General features: G+C 41.5%; 1 protein-coding gene across 1 annotated transcript in view; it reads left to right on the plus strand.

Annotated features, from left to right (window-relative positions):
• grin2da (glutamate receptor, ionotropic, N-methyl D-aspartate 2D, a) overlaps positions 1–20,141 on the plus strand; it is a 141,373-nt gene that overhangs the window by 12,254 nt on the left and 108,978 nt on the right. The window contains exons 4-5 of the mRNA XM_023414669.2: positions 5,018–5,205; positions 12,134–12,274. Coding sequence (XP_023270437.2) covers positions 5,018–5,205; positions 12,134–12,274 — 329 coding nt within the window. The remainder of the gene's footprint in view (positions 1–5,017; positions 5,206–12,133; positions 12,275–20,141) is intronic.

A 20,141-nucleotide genomic window follows, 5' to 3' on the forward strand; every position in this document is an offset into this window, starting at 1 on the left:
GTTGTCTATAGTCAGTGTATTATTTGCAGTACATTCAGATCAGTGCGTTGCCAGTTTGGAGAAGCTGCTGCTGTGAAAGGAGTCTTTTAGCCACTTCAAAAGAATGCCCACAGAAAATAAACTGATATAAATGCATGCTTTTATTTTGAATATTTTCACCGTAGAACTACGCACAAGCACTGTATTACGCCGCAGATCAGCTGTTTGAGTCAGACAGAGCTGCGCTTGTGCGTAGGAATACGGCTGAGAAGATGTAGTTCCAAAGGAAAGGGCTGTTTCATGGCAAGATAAAGTGGTGAAAATATTCAAAATATAGTGTACATTTCAACTGACATTAGTTTTTTTCTGGGGGAACTTCTTTAAGTGGCTAGAGTAAGTATTTTTGCTGACCCTGTCCTCAGCAGCTCATCCCTTCATCGCTTCTGTGTCAGAGCTCCTGCTGCTTCTATAAACTGGCAGCGCACTGATCTGAATACTGACTATAGATAAGTACCTCACACAACCCCAACTCAAATAACCTGAACTATCATTTTAGTGTCAAATTGACAGTGTTGTGTGTGAGTCCTTGACCTCCATTCAGACTCTCTCTGTAATAGACGTTCTCTATAATACAAAGAACACGTACTGTGGTACTTCAAACTACCTTAATATGCTGGTGCTAAAATTCATTTCTCAGCTGAGGTCTAGACACCGCAGTGGATGCTGAAGTATTATTAAATGCCCCCGACTTAAATATCCACTTCCAGACCAACAATAGTAAACAATGGTCTGGGATTCACAGGGCAAGTTTTTTTGGAAAGTCTTAGAGGATGTATTATTTTTTTTATTCACTGAGATGTTGCCCGCTGGGTCTCCAGGGTCAATATTATCCATCTAAATGTGGTATTTTCTACAGCAGTGTATTAGCACATGTCCTTGCCAAAAAAAATAGCTTATTGCTTCTTTATTTGCCTTCCCGCCTTAAAGGCCAGTGTGTTTTGGAAGTAGCCTCTGTGTAAGTGTGTGGATACATCTCATTTGCCTTACGTTCTGTCTCCTCACCCCTTGATTCTTGGGCGACCCGGCAATCGATCCGGTCTGTCACTGTATAACAAAGTACGTTCTAATGCTCCTCGATCTGCTTTTGGAAGAGCGGAGATCAATGAGCGAGGAAGCTTGAGTGAGGAAATACCAGAGCAGCCTATATGCAGAAGCCTGTTATCGGATCCACACACACACACACACACACACACACACACACACACACACACACACACACACACACACACACACAGCTTTACTGTAAGTCCGTCAGCGAGAGGACACACCGGCATCGGGCTGCTTTTGAGGCTGCATCGCCGAAACACAGCAGTTTACACCTGTGCGACAGTTAAATATTATTCCGTTTTTTCTGAATGAAACTATTGATATTATTACATAATTTGGCTGCTAAATTATTTCTGCACATTGAGAAAATCTGATTATTAAAATAAAAATAAAATACACCAGTGTTCACTGATCTGTATGGTACCTTACATTACCCATGCAAATACAGCTCCAAAACAAGCAACCAATAAAAGGACGACATGTCGTCCTAATTTGCATATCAGTTGGCAAAGTTCACGCACTACGCCGGTGAGTAAGCTGTGTACACGGTGTACTGCATGTGAGTGTACTGACTGAACTATCCGATTTGAGCATGCTCTGTTTGGGTCCTGCTGAACTCAGTCAAACCATAGAGTAGCTTTAGCCATTGGTTTTTCTTCAGGTTTTCTACCAGTGAACTTTGCTGTGAATTGTCCTCCATTGTTCTGCAGTGTATGATACTGGCTGGTCGTTATTGTGTAGAGTTCACACCTTGAAACTGGCCTGTTCTGAAATGCTGCTAACAGGGTTAGACTCCAATTTCTGCACAATCCTCCCACGATGCTCTGCGCTTTGGAAAGCCTAAGGGCACTGTTTCACAATGCACCTATAGTAGCAGCATTACAGGGCAGGTTTATTACTGAATGGTATTTGTGGACTGGATACAGTACACACTCTTGATGTTGGAATCATCGATTGAATTTGGTTCAGTCTCGTCTTTGCTGTGATGCGAGTATGAATTCAGTCAGAGAAGTGAGTCTGAGTCAGTTGACTTTTTCTGTCTGCTCTCTCTATCGCTCCATCTCTCTCTCCCTCCCTCTCTCCCTCTCTCGTCGTACATTAACACATCTCACAAACTGACGGTATCTGGATGCAAACAGCCTGTATTTCATTAACATCTGAAATTAGAATTAGCCTCCAGTGCCCCCGAAGAATTCCGCTGCCCCTCGCCGAACACAAGTCTGCCCCGCCGCCCTGACAACCCTCTATTGCGGCTAATACAAAATAAATTATCTCATGTCTCTTCTATGCCCAAATCTCTGAGGCACTGGGGAGGCTGTAGAGCTGCATGGGCCATTTATTTTACTTCAAAGCTCGCCTTCGCCAATTAACATACCGCAGGCATCAGCTGATGATCCGCATCTTGGTGTTGTGAATGGTAAGCAAGGGAGCCGGTGTGTACACGTCTGAATTGCTTAGGTTTATCGTTACAGGAGAACAAATGCACGATAAATGAAGGAGTGCAGCAACACAAACTAATTGTGTAATGCTATATATATTTTTTTTTTCATTCAGACTTTGATATTAAAGAGTCGAGAGTAGTAGCTCCGACCATCTTCTGAGGCAGGTTCAGAGTTTAACATCCAATTTCACGGCTCAATTCTGCACTGAAATGCAGATCAATCCGGACCGGACAGTGTATCATGGATATTGATTTGTACTTTCTGATGAAAGAATGAGTGAGCAACATTGTAAATATGATATATCTTAGATTTTGGATGATCTTGCTTTGGCGTATGATGTAGAAATTTCAAAAGAAGAATTTTAAAAGAAAAAGAAAACAGCATTATGGGGGAAGAATAGCAGCGAGCGGATAAACATCCATAAGAAGCGTCAAAGCGGAGCGGCCTAAAGATACAAATCACAACTTCCACTCAGGACTTTCAGAATAAAACCAGAGAAGGAACAGGATGCAGTGTGGATTGTGATCCTACCCACAAAGGTTGTCACACCATCTTTTGGCCGCACCGAACGAGCGTGCGGACTGGAACAAATACCTCAGCCCGATATTAACTCTACTTTTAGCTCCAGTTTGGTCTCCAGTAACTCCTGACTGAAATACCTGGTTGTTTAAATGCTAAATGTTCCATACAGCTAGTTGCTAACTTCGGCCATCTTCATCTTGTTTGCTGCCTCCTGCTGTTGGAGCTGATGAGAGTGGAAAGACCAAAACAATGAGCTAAAAGATGCTAAAATGCCTCATAGAGCTGAGGGAGAACTTGAGAATTTAAATTACAGTCATTTAATGCATTGTTATTGTAAATATTTTGTGTAGCTTTAAGCTATATGATGGACTGTCGAATGCATTAAGGTTTTGTCTTTAGTCATGTAGGTGTGTTTTGCAAAGTCGGTGTAAAAACATTCACCCAAGAACAGAATCTTTAAACAACAGCTGTCAGGGTTAAAAATGGAGCTGTTTCATTTTGAAATGAAAAATAACTACCTGTTGAAAACATGACACTGGGTCTAACAAAAATAATTAGTGACATTAAATTAAATCAACTCCTGTGTCTTTGCTAAATGATGTATTTTTCACCACTTGATTGATTTGAGCCTGTGTATCGATGCGGTTCAGCTCTGTCGTGAGGAAACATAAAGATGCGGGGGGAATCTAAATGGAACGTGTTCTTCCAGAATGAGATGGCCAACATTTGAAAAATGAGACACCTGTGCTAACAAAGTGATTGATGGCATGAAATTATAACAAATTACGGCTCTTTCTGAAGGATGGCAGGAGGCAGGGAACCGAAAGCTCCCGCCTCCAAGGATGGGAGGAGGACTGGATCATCTTTATTTCAGACATGTAGAGCGACAAACTTCAAGCTCATGAAACGCCAGCGATATTTGTAAAGAGGTCTAAATATACCCCGACTGCTCGGAGGATGTGATTGACAGGGTTTGAGCATGAGTTTGGACCCCTCGCCAACCCTGATCCGTTCTCCTGTCGGCTGAGTGGGAGGGATAGGCGTCATCTCGCCGCTCGCTCTGACGCGAGTAACGGTTGTGAATGCGCAGTGTGTGTGTGCGACAGGATCCGCACACCTCACACGCACACACACACCCCTGCTGGCAGAGTGTGTCAGTAAAAGCATTTCACATTCTGCTTTTGACTAATTTCACTTTTATAACCTTGTCAATTTTCTTACAGAACTGTGGCGCAAATTTTCCTCAAGTGCTTCCTCTGTGTAATCATCTGAAGTACCCTCAGCGTCAACTGCACACACACACACACACACACACACACACACACTGCAGCCTCTACTTTCACATTTTTTACTCTCACTTTGTCTTTTTAATCCAGCTCCCCCATTCAGTTCCTCGTCTTTAATAATGTATGACGTGAAAATACAAGCAGACCAAGAGGCACCGTTTTTCAAGTGTAGCGCTCTGTGTAAAAAAAATAAAAAAATAAAATAAAAATAAAAAGATGAGTATTAATGCATATGTTCACCGAATGTATTGAAGGACAAATGAACCTAATCCATAAATGTAAAGGGAACATGAAAGGGCATTATGGGAGCAAACAGCGAGGAACAGGGAGGATGAGAAATGGGATGGGAATTCACTATTTGCTTCTTTTTCTCTGCATCCATCCATCCTCCCTCTCTTCTGCCCCTCTGTCTCATCCTCTGTCACTTTCACTGTTTTCCTCCCTCCCTCTTTCATCCCTTCTTCGTTTAATTGATTCATGTCTCACTCTCCCACTTGTTAAACTTACTTGCTCTATTCTAAATCCGTCAACTCTTTTTCCCGCTTCTTTAATCCCCCTGCTCTCCCCCATGTGTCCCTTTTCATTCCTCCTTCTGTATTTTCACCCTCTTTTTTTCTGCTAAATATCGCCTTTCCTTATTTCATTCTTTAACTCCCTCCTCTTCTTATTCCTGTCCTCCAGGTCCGTCTGCTGTACTGCTCCCTGGAGGAGGCCGAGCTGGTTTTCCGCGCGGCCTGGGCGGCGGGTCAGGCCGGGCCCAGTCACATGTGGTTCGCCGTGGGGCCGGCCCTGTCCGGTTTGGGCTTGGAGGGTTTGCCCAAGGCCTTGTTCGCCATCCGGCCGCAGGGATGGAGGGACGAGCCGCGCAGGTATGAGCAGGAGCTTTTGGGAGGTATTAAGATGTGTTGCATGTAGCCTTTTTTTTTTTGTCCCTCATGGGGCTTCCTGTACACTTACACGGGCTGGAACAGCACATGTTATAGCTGCTTTAATAAAGAGAACAGGATGTGATGTCCCTTAATTAAAACAAGTCTTTTGCTCAATGGTGGCCACAAGTGGCAATCGCAGGAAAAGTTTTAAAGTCGGTAAACCAAATGTTTGACTCTTATCTACACCCAAAGATAACAAAAAGAATGGCGGAAAACACAGATAAATACTTTCCTTGTTTAGTGTGGGGCAAAGAACAAACATGTTTCAGCTAAAAGCCATCATCAGCATAATCAACAGTCTTGGATGTAACAATCTATACAGATAAGTGAGGTTTAAACAATTCAGTTGGTCAATTGGAATTTAAACTTCACTTATCCCCACATTAAACAAGGAGAGTATTTATCCTTCAGTGCCCCTATTCTCTTCTGTTTAGATTGCAAACAACCTGCGCCTGATACATTGAGTATCTTGTGCATGCTGCTACTATATCTCCATTTACAATCGTGACCTGTATGGTTACATTATAAAGAAAGTGTAAATTGCATGTAATTGATCAGTAAGACAGTATTTGAAGGTGGTGTGATCGGATCTCAGACACGTCTAAGAGTCTGTACATTAAGAAGAAATTTTACAAGTTGAAAGATCCGCTAACTCCACCTCTTCTTCTAGCTTAACCAAGCATAACAAAAAGCTAAGAGCAGTACTTTCCTTCCTATAGGGGATTTCAGATAAACACTCAGTAACCAAATCCTGCAAGGTTCGATGGTGGGTCCAAGTGGGCGGGGTTTGGGGCATGGCTGAGCGTTGTGACGTCTTTGTTGTGACATCACAAAGTTACAGAAATCCTGAAGGCTCGTTTTAAGGCTCAAAGTCTGAATACGGACTCTGTGGACTGAGCGCTTTGATGCTTTCGCAGTATTGATATAGAACCTAAACCTGCTTTATAATCAAAGGCATGGACATCTACCTTTACACTATATGGGACCTTACCATATATAATTTACACAGTGAAAAGAATCAAGATAATTGCCTACTAATACCAAAATGCAAAGGTTAATGATCAAATGTCATTATGCAGAGAATCTATCTAGAAACAGATTGGACATTAAGTCAGTATTTTCCATCCTACAAGAATATTTATGTTCCATATTTGAGATAAAACTCTTAACTCAAGGTTCACGTTCTGAGCTATGCCCGAAGGTTTCGGCTGAATTCCACGGCCTCTTAGTTAGTGAACCTTGATTTTAGAAGTTTTATAACGGACATGTGTTTTCCAAGATGAAGAATTAATCTCTATGTTCAATATTTATGTATCTGAAATTCACTAACATTAGCCACCAGGAGATGCTAATGTGATGAAGGCAAAGTACATCTGTAGCAACACAACCCAGGAGTGTAGTGAGCTGACCGAGGGTGTGTTTGTTTTGTTTAAAAGGAACATTGTGTTATTTCTTCTTTTGAAAGTGACATGGCCTTGAATAGGAGTTGATGTATTTTTTCGATTTTTGATGACATCATTCATTCTCATAAGATTTGTGGCTTTGTTCAGTAGAAAAAAAAAAAAAAATGTCTTATATTATTCCATTATATTTTCAGTGGTATTAAATCATTTTCCTAGCAGCACTGCAGATATAGAGTCAGTGAACCCTCATTTCTTCTCAAATAAAAAGTGAAAATGTCAAATCCACTTGAATGAGCACTTTGAAACTTTTGATGCTGCTCATTTGTAAAACTTTTTTAATGGTTCTTTACAGAACAAGAAACAGCCCTGCATCATTTTCTGGTGCTGTGTAACGTGTGCAGGTTATTGTTATTGCCGTTGCTGAAAACTTCAATTTTATAGTTTCTTTCTTTTCTCTCAGTTGAATAGAGGGTTCACGTATTAAATGAGCTCTGCAGTTCTGAGCCTTGAAGCTGCTGAAAACCTTATCATTTTAAAAATACATGAGCATCAGAGAGAAAATAAACATTCCCCCCATGTTTTGTTTTTTTTTCCTGCAGCAACGCACAGAGGCACACGGTAAAATTTTTATGACCACCTGGTCTGTCCATGATGTATTATCTGCTGCAGGGATGATCAGGTTTCACCCCAGGGATCATTAAATTTTCATCTAATCTAATCTAAGTAGACCAACCAAGTGAATCCAGGTGAAAGGTGCGATCCTTTATTGATTTTGACTATTAAATCCACCTCAGTCGTGAAAGCAGATGCAGCAGGAGGCCGGATATAAAGGATTTTTACACTTTATGGAGACGATTCAGTGACGCCAGGCTTTGTAAAAGAGATTCTGTTTTGCAGCAACAGCGTCAACCAAAGACTTTGGGGGGTTGTATTACCGAGAGTAAAAACTGTGAAATAACTTTTCTATTTTCCTACAGAACACAGGCACCAAACTCATCAGTATACAGCTTTTTTCCTATTCCTAAATTTGACTACATGTATTTGGAGACACAAAGACACTGACATGTTATGACTATTTTTTATTTATTTATTTTTTAACATCATCCCACATATCACTTTGGACACTGCCACGTCACCCTCTGTTATCTACCTGTCGACCATGTTGCCTGCATTGAGATGCAGGATTCCTTCCAGTTTCCCAAGCAGCACTTTGAATGCATCTGGTTTCTATGTTTGGGAAGTTAGTGTCCGTGCTGGAAGGAAAGCCCCAAGTGAGCAGCACAGTTGTCACTTCCAGGCAGGACTTCACAGTTCATTCTGAAACACAGAGGCTTGTGACCAACACAGAGGACCTGACAGGCAGGGTAAAACCTCATCCCCTCATCCCCAATTGGAAAGGTTCAGCATCACTCAGGTTCATTCAGACACTCCTGCACAGAGTCCAAATTTACTGTCTTATCACCAGAAGGGAACAGTTACGACAGAATTCCTGTACAACAGCAGTTCGTATAGACATGTGCATCTGATCAAAAAAAAGTCTAACAGTTTAAGAACCTCACAATCTTTCAGACCTTTTATAAGGTGAAATTCATACACTGGTTCTACATATATGAATAAACAGTAAGGGCAAAAAGATGAAAATAAAATTTAGTCAGTCATGACGTTTAATAACATAATGACCAAGATGGTGACGGCAAAGCAGCCCGCTCTGAGCTTCAAAACTGGTCTTCAGAAAGATCATGGAGGCTATGTCCATCTTTACATACTGTTTTGATCAGTACAGTAAAACCTCAACTTTTCTAAACTGGGATTTATGCCTGGCTTCATGTGGCAGGCTCTTGCATTTTTAGAGTTTAAACAACCCAAAACTTTATAGCTTGACAAAAAACACTTCAACACAAGGTCACATTTCCTTGTTATATCTGAGGCTTTCAACTCAATCTTGCACCGTCCTCCGAGGATGGAGTTGCTCACTTATGATGGTTTCATTTTTATCATGTGACCTAAGTAGTGAATTTCTGTCATTCCCTACATAGATTATGTCATATGATAATAACTTATAACCATCTCTGTGACAGATGAGCAACTCTATTTGCTGAAGAAGGGCCACAAGATGAGACCGAAAGCTTCCAAAACAATTCATTTTTAATTAATGTGAAGTTGTGATTTTTCAAGACTAAGAATCAACTTTCAAATCCAGCTATTGTGGATATCAAAGATTCAAGTAGGATGTCTTTTGATGCTTATTCATCTTACTATTAATTGTACCTTTACTTTTTGATTTAGTGTTTCTTCTTCTACTTGAGTAAAAAAAAAAAAATCCACTGCTCCGTCATGCTATATTGTTTTTGATTACTTTTGTCTGTTTTAAAATGAAATGCCAGTTATTGAAGACAAATACCTGGTTAAAAACAATTCGGTCATGTTATATTTCCCGACTTAATGAGTTGATGACGAGCGCCTGAATGCACCATTATGCAATTGACCTGTTCACAGTGGATTATTGGATACTGAGGAGTGCAAAGGCTACACCAGCTGTGTCCCTTACATTCCCGCCTCCTCTCGGTGGTATGCGTGTAATGTAGCTGCCTCTCACTCTCTTCCGCAGTGTGTTTTATGAAGGCTGCTGCTGATGGATTCCTCAGAGAGCCTTTTTAGACACTAAAAAATGATATCTATGATGTGGACCAGTAGTTTTAGTGAACATATTAAAGAAACGGTGCCGCACTCGCTGCGACAGGAACGGAGTCTTACCCCGCTGCTGCACCGCTAAGCAGCTCTTTCAAGTCACCAATGAAATTAAATTCAACCTCGTTAACTGATGCAACACATCATAACGTGCAACATGCAACCTTATTACTCCTTCGCCTGGAAAGCAGCATATTGTTTCAAATCATATGACCAGAACATGTAGCTTATCAGTAACATCACGACTTTCAAAGTGACAGACGTGAACGCCCTGTTTCCCCTTCCTGAAGATGACGATGAATCAGTTCCTTGTGAAGAGGACAGAATTTGCGACAGCTCCAATTTATGCACAGAGCACTTTTGAACCTTTGAACTCTCTTCAACAGTCCTTCCTCACTTCATGTCCGGGCCCACCAGCTTGTTTGAAGTGGTAATGCCCTGAATTATGGAAGCAAGACTCCATTGAAATGCTTTATGAATTTGGGATCATTAGATAGAGCTTCCTGCCTTGCTGGAGCCTTATCAGCAGGAACCTATTGTTGGTCTTAAATGTATATTTTACATAGTGCATCTTAGCATCATGTATAATAAGATGTGAGAAGTGTTTGGTGTCGTTTTTAAGCAGTGAATTACAAGTCAGAGTTGAGTTTACTGTCATATTAAAAAGCGGTGTCTTTTTAAATAGTCTCTTGCTCTGTGAAAAACCTCCTGCAGATCAAAGTCTGATCTATTATTAAACTGTCCTGAGACAGAGAGAGAGACAGTCTGCTAATATTTATTTATTGGAGCGAAGGAACCTTCAATACATTTGGAAACTGGATGTTGGGTGTTGTACTGAAGTCGAGCCTGCATTAACTGATTGCCATGAGCTGGTTCAGTCATGCCTCATCATACTGTGGCTCATTCATCAGCTGCTCGGCTACCAGCTGACCAGTGACATCCATTCAGATTCATACATGTGTATGAGGTGGCCTTTAGAAGAGCTCCGCTGATGCCTTAATGCCAGCATCGTTTGCTGCTGCAGCTCCTGAACAAAACCACCCCCCTCTCATTGTGTTAAAGCTTTTTGGATCCTTGGTCTGAATGGATCTAATATTCAGGTTTGTGTTTGTTAGAGAGGGGTCAGAATCAGTGTTGTCTCTCTGATTCTTTCATTCCAGATCAATTTCTGCCAAATCTTACTGAATAAATATGCAGTGGTGAAGTATTTATCAGCGTAACTTTGTTAATGTACAGCATTATAAGGAAAACAAAGAAGGAAAACCAATTTAAAATCTGCCACAGATCTCTTCCCTAGATTCTTTTTAATCTACCAGCCACAAAAACTCAACCAACATTTTACTAAAAGGTGCGGCACTTGGTCTTCACAACTAAATGCACATGGCAAACACAATCTTTTCTCTTAAGGTAAAGCATTCAACCTAACTGTATTAACTTATTACTTATTTACATTTACCTGTGTTTTATTTGAAGTATTGATCCATAAGAAGATATATTTATGGTCTTAAATCTAAAAAAACATCTTAATATAATTTTACTTTCATAGTCTTCTCTCTGGAGCTCTAGTAACAACAGGTTGGTGAGCCAATCAGGGGAGAGGCTCTGAGCCTCTCTTCTGATTGGCTGACTGTTTTCTGAGGGATTGAATAAAACAAAAATACAGCAGATTTCAAGTCAACAAATCAAATCGTGCAAGGTTGGTCCAGGTGCACTGGGCTTGGGGTGCGGCTTAGAGCAGTGACTGCTCTGTTGTGACATCATAAAGTTACAGAATTTCTGACAGCTCGTTTTAAGGCATAAATTCATGTTTCAGTTTCTGAATACAGGCTGTGTGCATTTCTCTGGATTGAGCTTTCACAGTATCAATATAGAACCTAGACCTGCTTTACAATCAAAGAAGACATGGAAATCTACCTTTATACAATACGGAACCTTTAAAGTGCCAACACATCTAAATCTCATACAAATAAATACTTTTAAAAGACAGCAGCTTAAAACCTTTGCAAGTTTGATCAACACCCTGGTGGTCTATGGATGTGTTTGTGGCTAGCCTGCTAGCTAATGATATACAACATTTAAATTATACAATTTTAGGCCTTTTTGAAGGTTTTCTCTTTTATTCGAGAGCTAGCTGGAAAGCTTTCCTGCTCTTTCAGGTCTTTGTACTAAGATAGTCCAAACATACCCTGGACCAGTCTCCCTACCAACCACACAGAGATTAAAGTATTTCTCCTCTCCTCTCCCTCTCAGCAAGACAGCAAACAAATGTGTTTCTCAAAATGGAAAAATGTTCCTCAGCTTGTCTCTAATGAAAGCAAAAACGAGAGGGAAAGTGATCTATTGCTGGCGAGTCCAGTTTTTGAGCTGATGAGGGGACAGTTTTTTATTTTTGCATTTAAGTCTCGATTCATCACTTTGTGTGTGCAGAGAAGTGCTCACACCAACACCACAACCTCATTTGTAGAAATTGGGCAATTTTTCAGTGTCTCAGTCAGTGGAGATGTGCCAAGATGAGTGTTCTTTAAAATCGGCCTGGTTCAGCTCTAAGTTACAAAGGAGAGGAGTCCATTCATTTTCCCCTGTAGGTTCAGTGCTATTAACTTTGAATCTTGCTGCATTTTCTTTGTCACTGGATATGCACTTATTCAAGCAGCAACTACTGTCTTCCACCGAGACTGTCTCCTTTCTTTTTTTTTTTTTTTTTCTTCTGAAAAGAAAAGACCTTTGAAAATGTCCCTCTGTCTCTGTCTCACATTGTACTCTCCCTAATCCTGCAGGCGCATTGCCAAGGGCGTCTCTGTGCTCACCCACGGAGCAATGGCACTGCGGAGGGACCAGGGGGCCACCAGCCGGTCGCAGTACGCAGGCAACTGCCAGAGTGACGGTAACCAGACCCATCGAGTGCCAGACAGGATCAGGTGAGAGAGTGGGGGGAGTGGGAGGGGGGGTGACTTTGAATTTTGATGTCGTTCTCACCAGCGTCTGACATGCAGCAGAGTGAGCGAGCAAACAGCAGAGCAGCACGGAAAAGTAAATAGTGGCCAGCAGCTTTAATGAAGCCTCCACGTTCAGAGCGAAACCAGAGAGCTGAGTCATGCTGGCCTGAAGAAATAACTGTAGTCCTTTTCCATGGTCAGGATTTACAGGTGAAACCACACGGTTGATGATGATGGAAGCCTGGCTTTCTGTGTTTTAGAGGATTGATTACTGAATGTAGTGATCATAAGGTCGAACAAATGTTGGCTTTATATATTATCATTGCACTTTTACATAATGAAAGCACCTCCACACTGAAAGCATATCGATTTTGCAACTCGGATGCACTGTTCAGGGTCACATTCAGCTATACTACTATAATGTAGATATACAATACATTATGGCGCGTTCATATCCTGTAGAACAATACCGGTGTAGTTGCTACTGTAGCAGTGAATGCAGTTGTGTGTGTGTGTGTGTGTGTGTGTGTGTGTGTGTGTGTGTGTACTCTCACAATGAAAGTGATATCTGAAAAACACTTGTACAACACTGGTATTTTCATGGCTCTGTCATATACTGTACATCAAATCTTTTTTTTTTTAATTTTTTTATGCCTTATGCCTTTCTATTTTGCATGCTATGGCGCTAGTTAGCATGCAATTCCTTCCTATTTTCCAACTCACCTGGAATACCTACAATGTTAGACACCTTTGTCCATTCAACCTTTATTTTAATTCAAATCCCTGTAAACAAACAGGAACACGTCGTAAAGGACGTGGAAACCCATCGCCGCTCTCCATTGTGCTTGGGAATATATGTTTGATGGGAACTATAGTTTACACAGTCGTGTTCTCTTGAGTTCTCTACAGCGGAGCACATAGCTCACATAGAAAATGAATGACTTTGGCGTTTTCGCCGCTTTCGGTCTGAACTCACGGTTACTTATCACCTGTGTGCAGAATCCTGGGGCTGCTGCCTGTTGAAGGACGTATCACGCAAAGATACATCCTTCAGGGGAGCTCGAGGTTAATCTTAACATGGACAAGGAGAAAAGTAACTGACTCACACTGACTGAACCTTTTTTCGAAATGTTGTCTTTTGGAATAAATTGTGTAGCTTGGAGTCAGTGTGCAGGTGTTTTCTCTTTTCATTGATGCTGCTTTTCAAATTTCCTCACACCTGTTCAAGATGTGCATATAATTATAACCTACCGCCTCATTTGTCAAACGCGGACAAGCACCATAATATCAGGGTTCACAGAACAAGTTGAGACGTTTTTACTTAAAAGCATGAGGGAATACAGAATATGTCCATATAACTTCAATTTACTGTGTGTGTAATGGTGTTTTGTAGCTATGACGACCCCAGTTTGTGATGCAAATGTAAACAAAAACGGTGAAGACCAAAATTGAAAACACAACCTGTCTTTCCACACCTGCTGTAAATCGGGATCTGACTGGTCTCTCTGCTGGAAAGAGGCTCGGCGTGTGGTTGGTTGTTGTCAGAAGTCTGTCGCACCTGTAACCACACCCCAATAGTGATGTCACAGTGTACTGAAAACATCCCGGTGTAAACTTGTTCATCACTGCAGTGAGGTACGACATCGAATAACTTGACGGCAGCAAAAGTAAAAGGTTGTTTATCAGTATATCACACCTAAATTTTCAATTATTATCATTTGATAAATGCACATAATCCATAGTTTTCATTAATAAATCAAACTCTTCAGTTGTGTTAAATGTATAATGTCTTGACAACTTTCTGTGCTGACAGCTAACAAAATGTGCGCAGTGAATTGTGGTTAGCAAACACCCAATCATAAATGCAACCTGCTCACTGCAGTTGCGGTTCACCTCCTGACACTTACATGTTACCGCGTGGTTAGCACCGTCGCCTCACAGCAAGAGGGGTTTGAAGGGTTGGAAAACCTGCTGCCCGCCCGGGGGCCCCTCTGTGTTCTCCTCTGGATACTCCGGCTCCCTCCCCACAATCCAAACACATGTAGATTAATTGGCGATTGATCTACATGTCCAGGGTGTACCCACGCAGCCCGCCCTCGCCCAGCCTCGCCGTGACCCTAAAAGGGATATGCAGTATGGTGAATGAATGAATGAATGTTGGAAACCAGGAAGAATCACGTAGAGTATCTCCAGAATATCTGAGTTTAAATTTTAGATAATTTCCTCCTCTTACCCAGCGGGACTTTGAATGTGCGGAGGGAAAATGAGCAGAGGAGCAGGATAGCAGAAGTCAGGTAGATGTCAGAATATCAAACTTTTAAACCGCATGTCTGATTGACTGCTGCTTCTCTTTGGCACAATCCCCTCTAGGAAGTGTTGTGGAGGAGTCAGGTTGCGCTCTGTTTTAAGCTGTCAGGGTTACAGCAGCTGTCTGGTAACCTGCTGGTAGACTGGCTCCGGAGATTTGAGTTCAGATTTACTAATGCAGTTGGTTGTTCTGTGTAAAATTCACAAATTAATTGCCTGCGGGAGAGATGTGCAGTTTGTACTCTGGGTTCCATTGAGTTAAGTTATCAGGAGAAACTTCAGCAACCTACCAAAACTGAAACAAAATGTTGGTTCAGTTCAACATTAATCTGTGGTCATGTTTCTCATGTTGTTTGGACTCATGATCGTTGGTAATGCCTTGAAGATGTCACTGACTGATCTGTTAACACGAAGGAAAATATTCTCACTTACTGACTAAGATTAACTCAGTAAGTGTTCTCTAATGAGAAGAGTATGGAGACCATTTGTAGGAACCAGATTTCACCAGATTCATATGAATTTGAATCATTTACTTAAACCCCCGAGTCCAAACTTGTGTGATTTATGCATCCACGCTCCCCTGTAGCGTGACTTCTCGATGCAATGGATCTCCAGTCTCTACTTCAAAAGAAAACAACAGGACAATGATTGAGTGAAAATAAAGGAGTTTATTAACTCAACTACAATCTACAGAATAAATGCAAGGTGTAATAATCATAAAGATGGAAATAATAAAGAAATGAGCAGTGTGATGAGTTGGCAATGGTGGGAGAGGATATGTTATGTTATATACACTATGGCTATACAGCTAATGACACTACGTCTACGAATTGCCCCTGTAGCTGGAGAACCCATGGCTGGAACTCAGGTGGCTGTGGTTGCCGTGGTAACCCTGGAGACGCGGGATTGAGGTGGATTCTCCTGGAGGCCGTGTCCCGTTATCACGGTGATGGATTCTGCCGGTGTCTCAGCGGTTCAGCTCTGGTGGAGTTTGCCAGGAGACTTTCTGTCTCGGGCTCTCTTGATTTCTGCTCGGCTTCTCTGCAGGAGGTCGTGCAGATTTTATCTGCTGGCGTCTCTGCTGGTTGATGTGAAATAAACTCTAATGCTCTTCACTTTGGCTGGATAACTTTAGAGGAGAATGGCGATGACCAGATGACTCTAAACTGTTAAAAAACTTCAAAAATTAAAACGTGATAATAATTAAAAGGTACAAAAATGACTCTGAGGCACTTCTGCGTGTAGACAAAGAAAATGTTACCTCGAGCACGTGGCAAAGAAAGTTGACTGTTGACTTAGAGCCGGTGGCTAAGAGCTGGGAGCTAAGAGAGCTATGTGTGAAATGATCACAACTGTTTTATCACCCATCTTCTCCTGTCATCTAACATAATACAAGTGGTTAACTGATCAAACAACAATATAAACATTTCCTAAAGCTAATAGTCCATAAATGTGGATTACACAGCAGTTCTTCGACTGTAATAATAATAATATGGATATTCTGGATGTCATGTAGTGTGTGTTAACTTGTGTGAAGGATGCTGACAGTATGTTCACATGAAGGACATTGTCTTAAAATCTACATGTTACATTTCAAACATTCTATAGGATAAAAGTTTGGGATTAAACTATTACATAGGAACATCTCATGAGTTACAGAACAGTTAGATATTTAATTTTACATTCATCCTTTGATCTGTGTCTGTGAAGAGTGTTCTGCTGCTCACTACCCAGGACTGGAAAGTGGGTTGTAGTTTATGACTCTTATTTAGGAAGGGACAGAGGAAGGGAGGTTGGTGTGTGTGTGTGTGTGTGTGTGTGTGTGTGTGTGTGTGTGTGTGTGTGTGTGTGTGTGTATGTGTATTCATTCATTCATGACACAGAGAGGCCAGAATCCACACTTTATCGATGATCAGTCCTCTTGGTGTTACTTGTCCTACATAAGAAACAAACAAATATCAATAGACAGAGTTGTATTGTTACTATCAATTTGATAGTTTGATGGTGGGAAGAGTAACAAAGTGTCAATTGTGGGTCCGTAACTCTGCATGTCCTTACAGTGAACTTCTTGAATGGCTTGTGACTGACGCCAGGCCAGGTGTGTACACTACACCCCTCTAAGATTTGCTTCATGCTGCCTTTGAGAGATGTGACTCACTTGATTTTTTTGGGCAGCTGTTGCTCATGTGGTGAAGCCTGTTTATCATTAATTGTAGAGCTACTGGTTTGTTTGTGTGGTTTGTTTGAGCAAAGACATCGAGACCAAGGTTGCACCAAGCCTGTATAGGCGGAAGGAAAAACACGTATCTTACTTTGTCAAATAAATGCAATGTAATACCGGTTTCCTCTTCCTGTATGTTTGTTGAAAAGCATTCTGGGAACTGTAGCAAAGCTCTTCCTGGAAGAAACATAGATTAGGCAGAGCAGGCACAACAAAATCTAAATTACAAGTTAACAGCAAAAAATAAATAAATAAATAAATAACAGATTGGTTCAGATATGACAGATTGATGGCGACGTCAGAGAAATCTTCCCCGCACAGACAACAAGTCTGACTGCAGATGGATAGTTACCGCGGGTTGCCTGCCTGCGCTCTTTAATGAAGCGAGGAGGTTCATTTTAGACTCGGCAAAACATTTCATGCCCCTCAGAATCTGGCTTTTTTTTTTTTTTTTTTTTTTTTTTTTTCTCGAATGCTCTCATTCAGCAGCAGGGCTGTCTGTCACGCTGACAGGCGCCGGGGCTCGTGGGACTCTCATCGAGTGGCAGCGAAAGTCCTCGCTGCAGCGGCATGAATGACACCTGTAACACGTGAAGGGTTTTAGTCTCGAGGGAGCTGAACACTTTCCAAAAATGGCTCTGCTAGAAATAAAACTCCACCTGTTGAACCATTCTGTGGCCTTGTTCACACGTAAACGTCTTTATTTCAGGATTGCCGGGAGCCTCTGAAGTGACAGTAATTTGTGAATACTCCAATCAAAAGCTACCGTTAGAATATCAAAGGCCACGCTTTTCATTTAAAAAAGTCTCATATCTGGATCAAAGCCAAGTGTGATTCAGTACGTTTTAGGCCCGTGATATGTCTGCAGCTACAGACCAAACTGTGGGTATTTGGCAGAGGTCGCAAACGAGTCTCAAGTCTTAACCTTCAGGTCTCAAGCAAGTCCCAAGACTGTAGTGAGAATCAAGCAAGTCGAGTCATTGCTCAGGTCAAATCATCAAGCAAGTCAAGTTATATGAAATTATGATTTCTGATCTGAAATTCTGATCAACCCTAGTTTCCACATTTAAATCAGTAAAAGACAGAGATGGTGAAAAGTTTAGTTTTACTTTCAGCATTAACAAAAACTGTTGCAGCTGTTTACACCTTATAAATATGACTGATATTCCAGTTCTGTGACCGCAGCCAACCACTGATACAGTTATTATCTGTGTCTGTTTATCTGTCAGTAAAAAACTACCGAACTGATTTGCACCAAACTTGATAGATGGCGGATCCAGTAATTTTTATCACTTTCTCTAATGTGTAGGAATGTTTGGCCTTGGTAAAGGCTCTGAGTGCCATTCTAGTTATCACTGTTACTATACATCTCCATGTGGAACCTGCATTGTGCTATGTATCTCTTTTCTCCTTGTGTGTTGGTTTCTGCTGGTCTGCGTCTTAGTAGGTTGCCAGGTTTGTGGGCAAAAAGTAAAGTCCGTTTGAGTCATCTGTCTCAAGTCATGAACACCAAGGCAAAATCAAGTCAAGTCTTTTGTCAGTGTTGGTCAAGCAGGTCTCTAGTCCTCAAATTTGTGATTTAAGTCAAGTCATGTGACTTAAGACCCCCACCTTGGGGGGGTCTGTGTTTGGACAGATGCACATTTGTTGTTCTTCAGGCTCAGAGCTTCAACACATTCAATTTGACATGAAATAAAGGGATACTGCATTAAACTGTCAACTCTCAGCTAAGAAAGTTGATGCCCAGTATAGGGCTTCAAAAGTAATTGGACACATGAAGTCAAACAAAATATTCATATTTGATATTGATGGAAAAGCCTTTACAGTCAGTGACTTCCTGAAATCTTTCACAGGCAGACACCGGCAGACGCTCTCCCAGAGCTTCAGCTCTTCAGGAAGTAGAATGCAGCTCAGTCAGATCGAGCTCCGGTAACTGACTCGACCGGTCGAGGATATTCCACCTCTTCACCCCGGAAAGCTCTTTGGTTGTTCTGGCCTTAAGTTTTTTGTTCTTGTTGAATGACAAAATGTCACCCAATGGGTTTTGATGCATTTGGCTGAATCTGAGAACACAGGGTGCTCCTGTAAACCTCAGCATTCATCCTGTTGTTTCTGTCAGCAGCGAAATCATCAATAGATACCAGTGTGTCAGTTCCACTGGAGACATCACATCCAGGCCAGAACAGAACCAAAGCCATGTTTGACGGATGAGATGGTAGGCTTGTGCTTGGGGGTCATGAGCTGTTCCTTTTTTTTTTTCGTTCTTTCCATCATTTTGACGTTTCAAACTTTGTTCCAGAACTCTACTGGTTTTCTTTTTGTGTGTTTCTGTGACCTGCGGCCTCTCTGTATTTTAGTTTACCAGGAGTTTGCATCTTGTGGTGAATCCTCGGAGGTTTTGGTCTTGAAGTCTCCTCTTGATCATTGACGAGGAGACATGTCTGCCTGCATCCTGGAGAGCGTTCTGTGCTGGTTTCTTCTTCACTTTTTTTTACTGTCATCCACAAGAACTTGTGCTCGTCGCTGTACCAGGTGGCTCGACATATTCTTGCACCTGCTGTACTGTTTAGAATGAACCCAACTGTTGATGTTGACAAAGCAACAGCCTTTTTGGTTTTTGCCTTCTGTGGGCCTCTTCCTCCCTTGCATGTTCACCTCTTTACTCCTCATACTGACAGACAGCTCCACCTTGCTCAAAATGTCAACTCTCTGTCAACTCTGACCTGCCCAAGAAACATGAGGTAACCAAGCGTCCAATCATTTTGAAACCTTGTATTATGGGCACTATATGTTCAAAGGACTATATCCCCCACACTGTTCTTTCACTATTGACATAAACCTACTCAAATTAAAGCTGAAAAATATTGAATATGGCAGGAAATATCACTATTTGGTATTATATTGAATATCAGCCTACCACACACTGCCCTTATACCTTTTATTTTCATTCTTACTGCACAACGGACACTCTACGTCTTTAGTCCACAGTCAAAAAAATAGACTTTCACGTGGTGTGTTGTTGGCACTGAGTTCTGTACCAAATTCAGATTTTAACCTTGAATCTGAGCTGACAAAAAAGCTTGTTATTATGGGAATTAAACTCATCCTTGATGTTATTATCTGTCGTGAATCCCCTGTAAGAGATGGCGCCATGCAGCTCCCTCCTGTTTTTGAATTTGAATATTTGAATGCCTTTCAATAGTTCTGCCTTTTCAGATCCACAGAATCCTTTTCAACACTGGAGTAAAACTCAAAATGGTGTTGATTAATGGAGCGGCACACTTGCCAACAGTGCTCTTCAGTTGGTGCTGCATGAGTGGG

This window comes from Seriola lalandi, unplaced genomic scaffold (assembly GCF_002814215.2).
Source record: "Seriola lalandi dorsalis isolate HSWRI2012SDOR001 ecotype SW California unplaced genomic scaffold, Sedor1 jcf7180002054538, whole genome shotgun sequence".
NCBI lineage: Eukaryota > Metazoa > Chordata > Actinopteri > Carangiformes > Carangidae > Seriola > Seriola lalandi.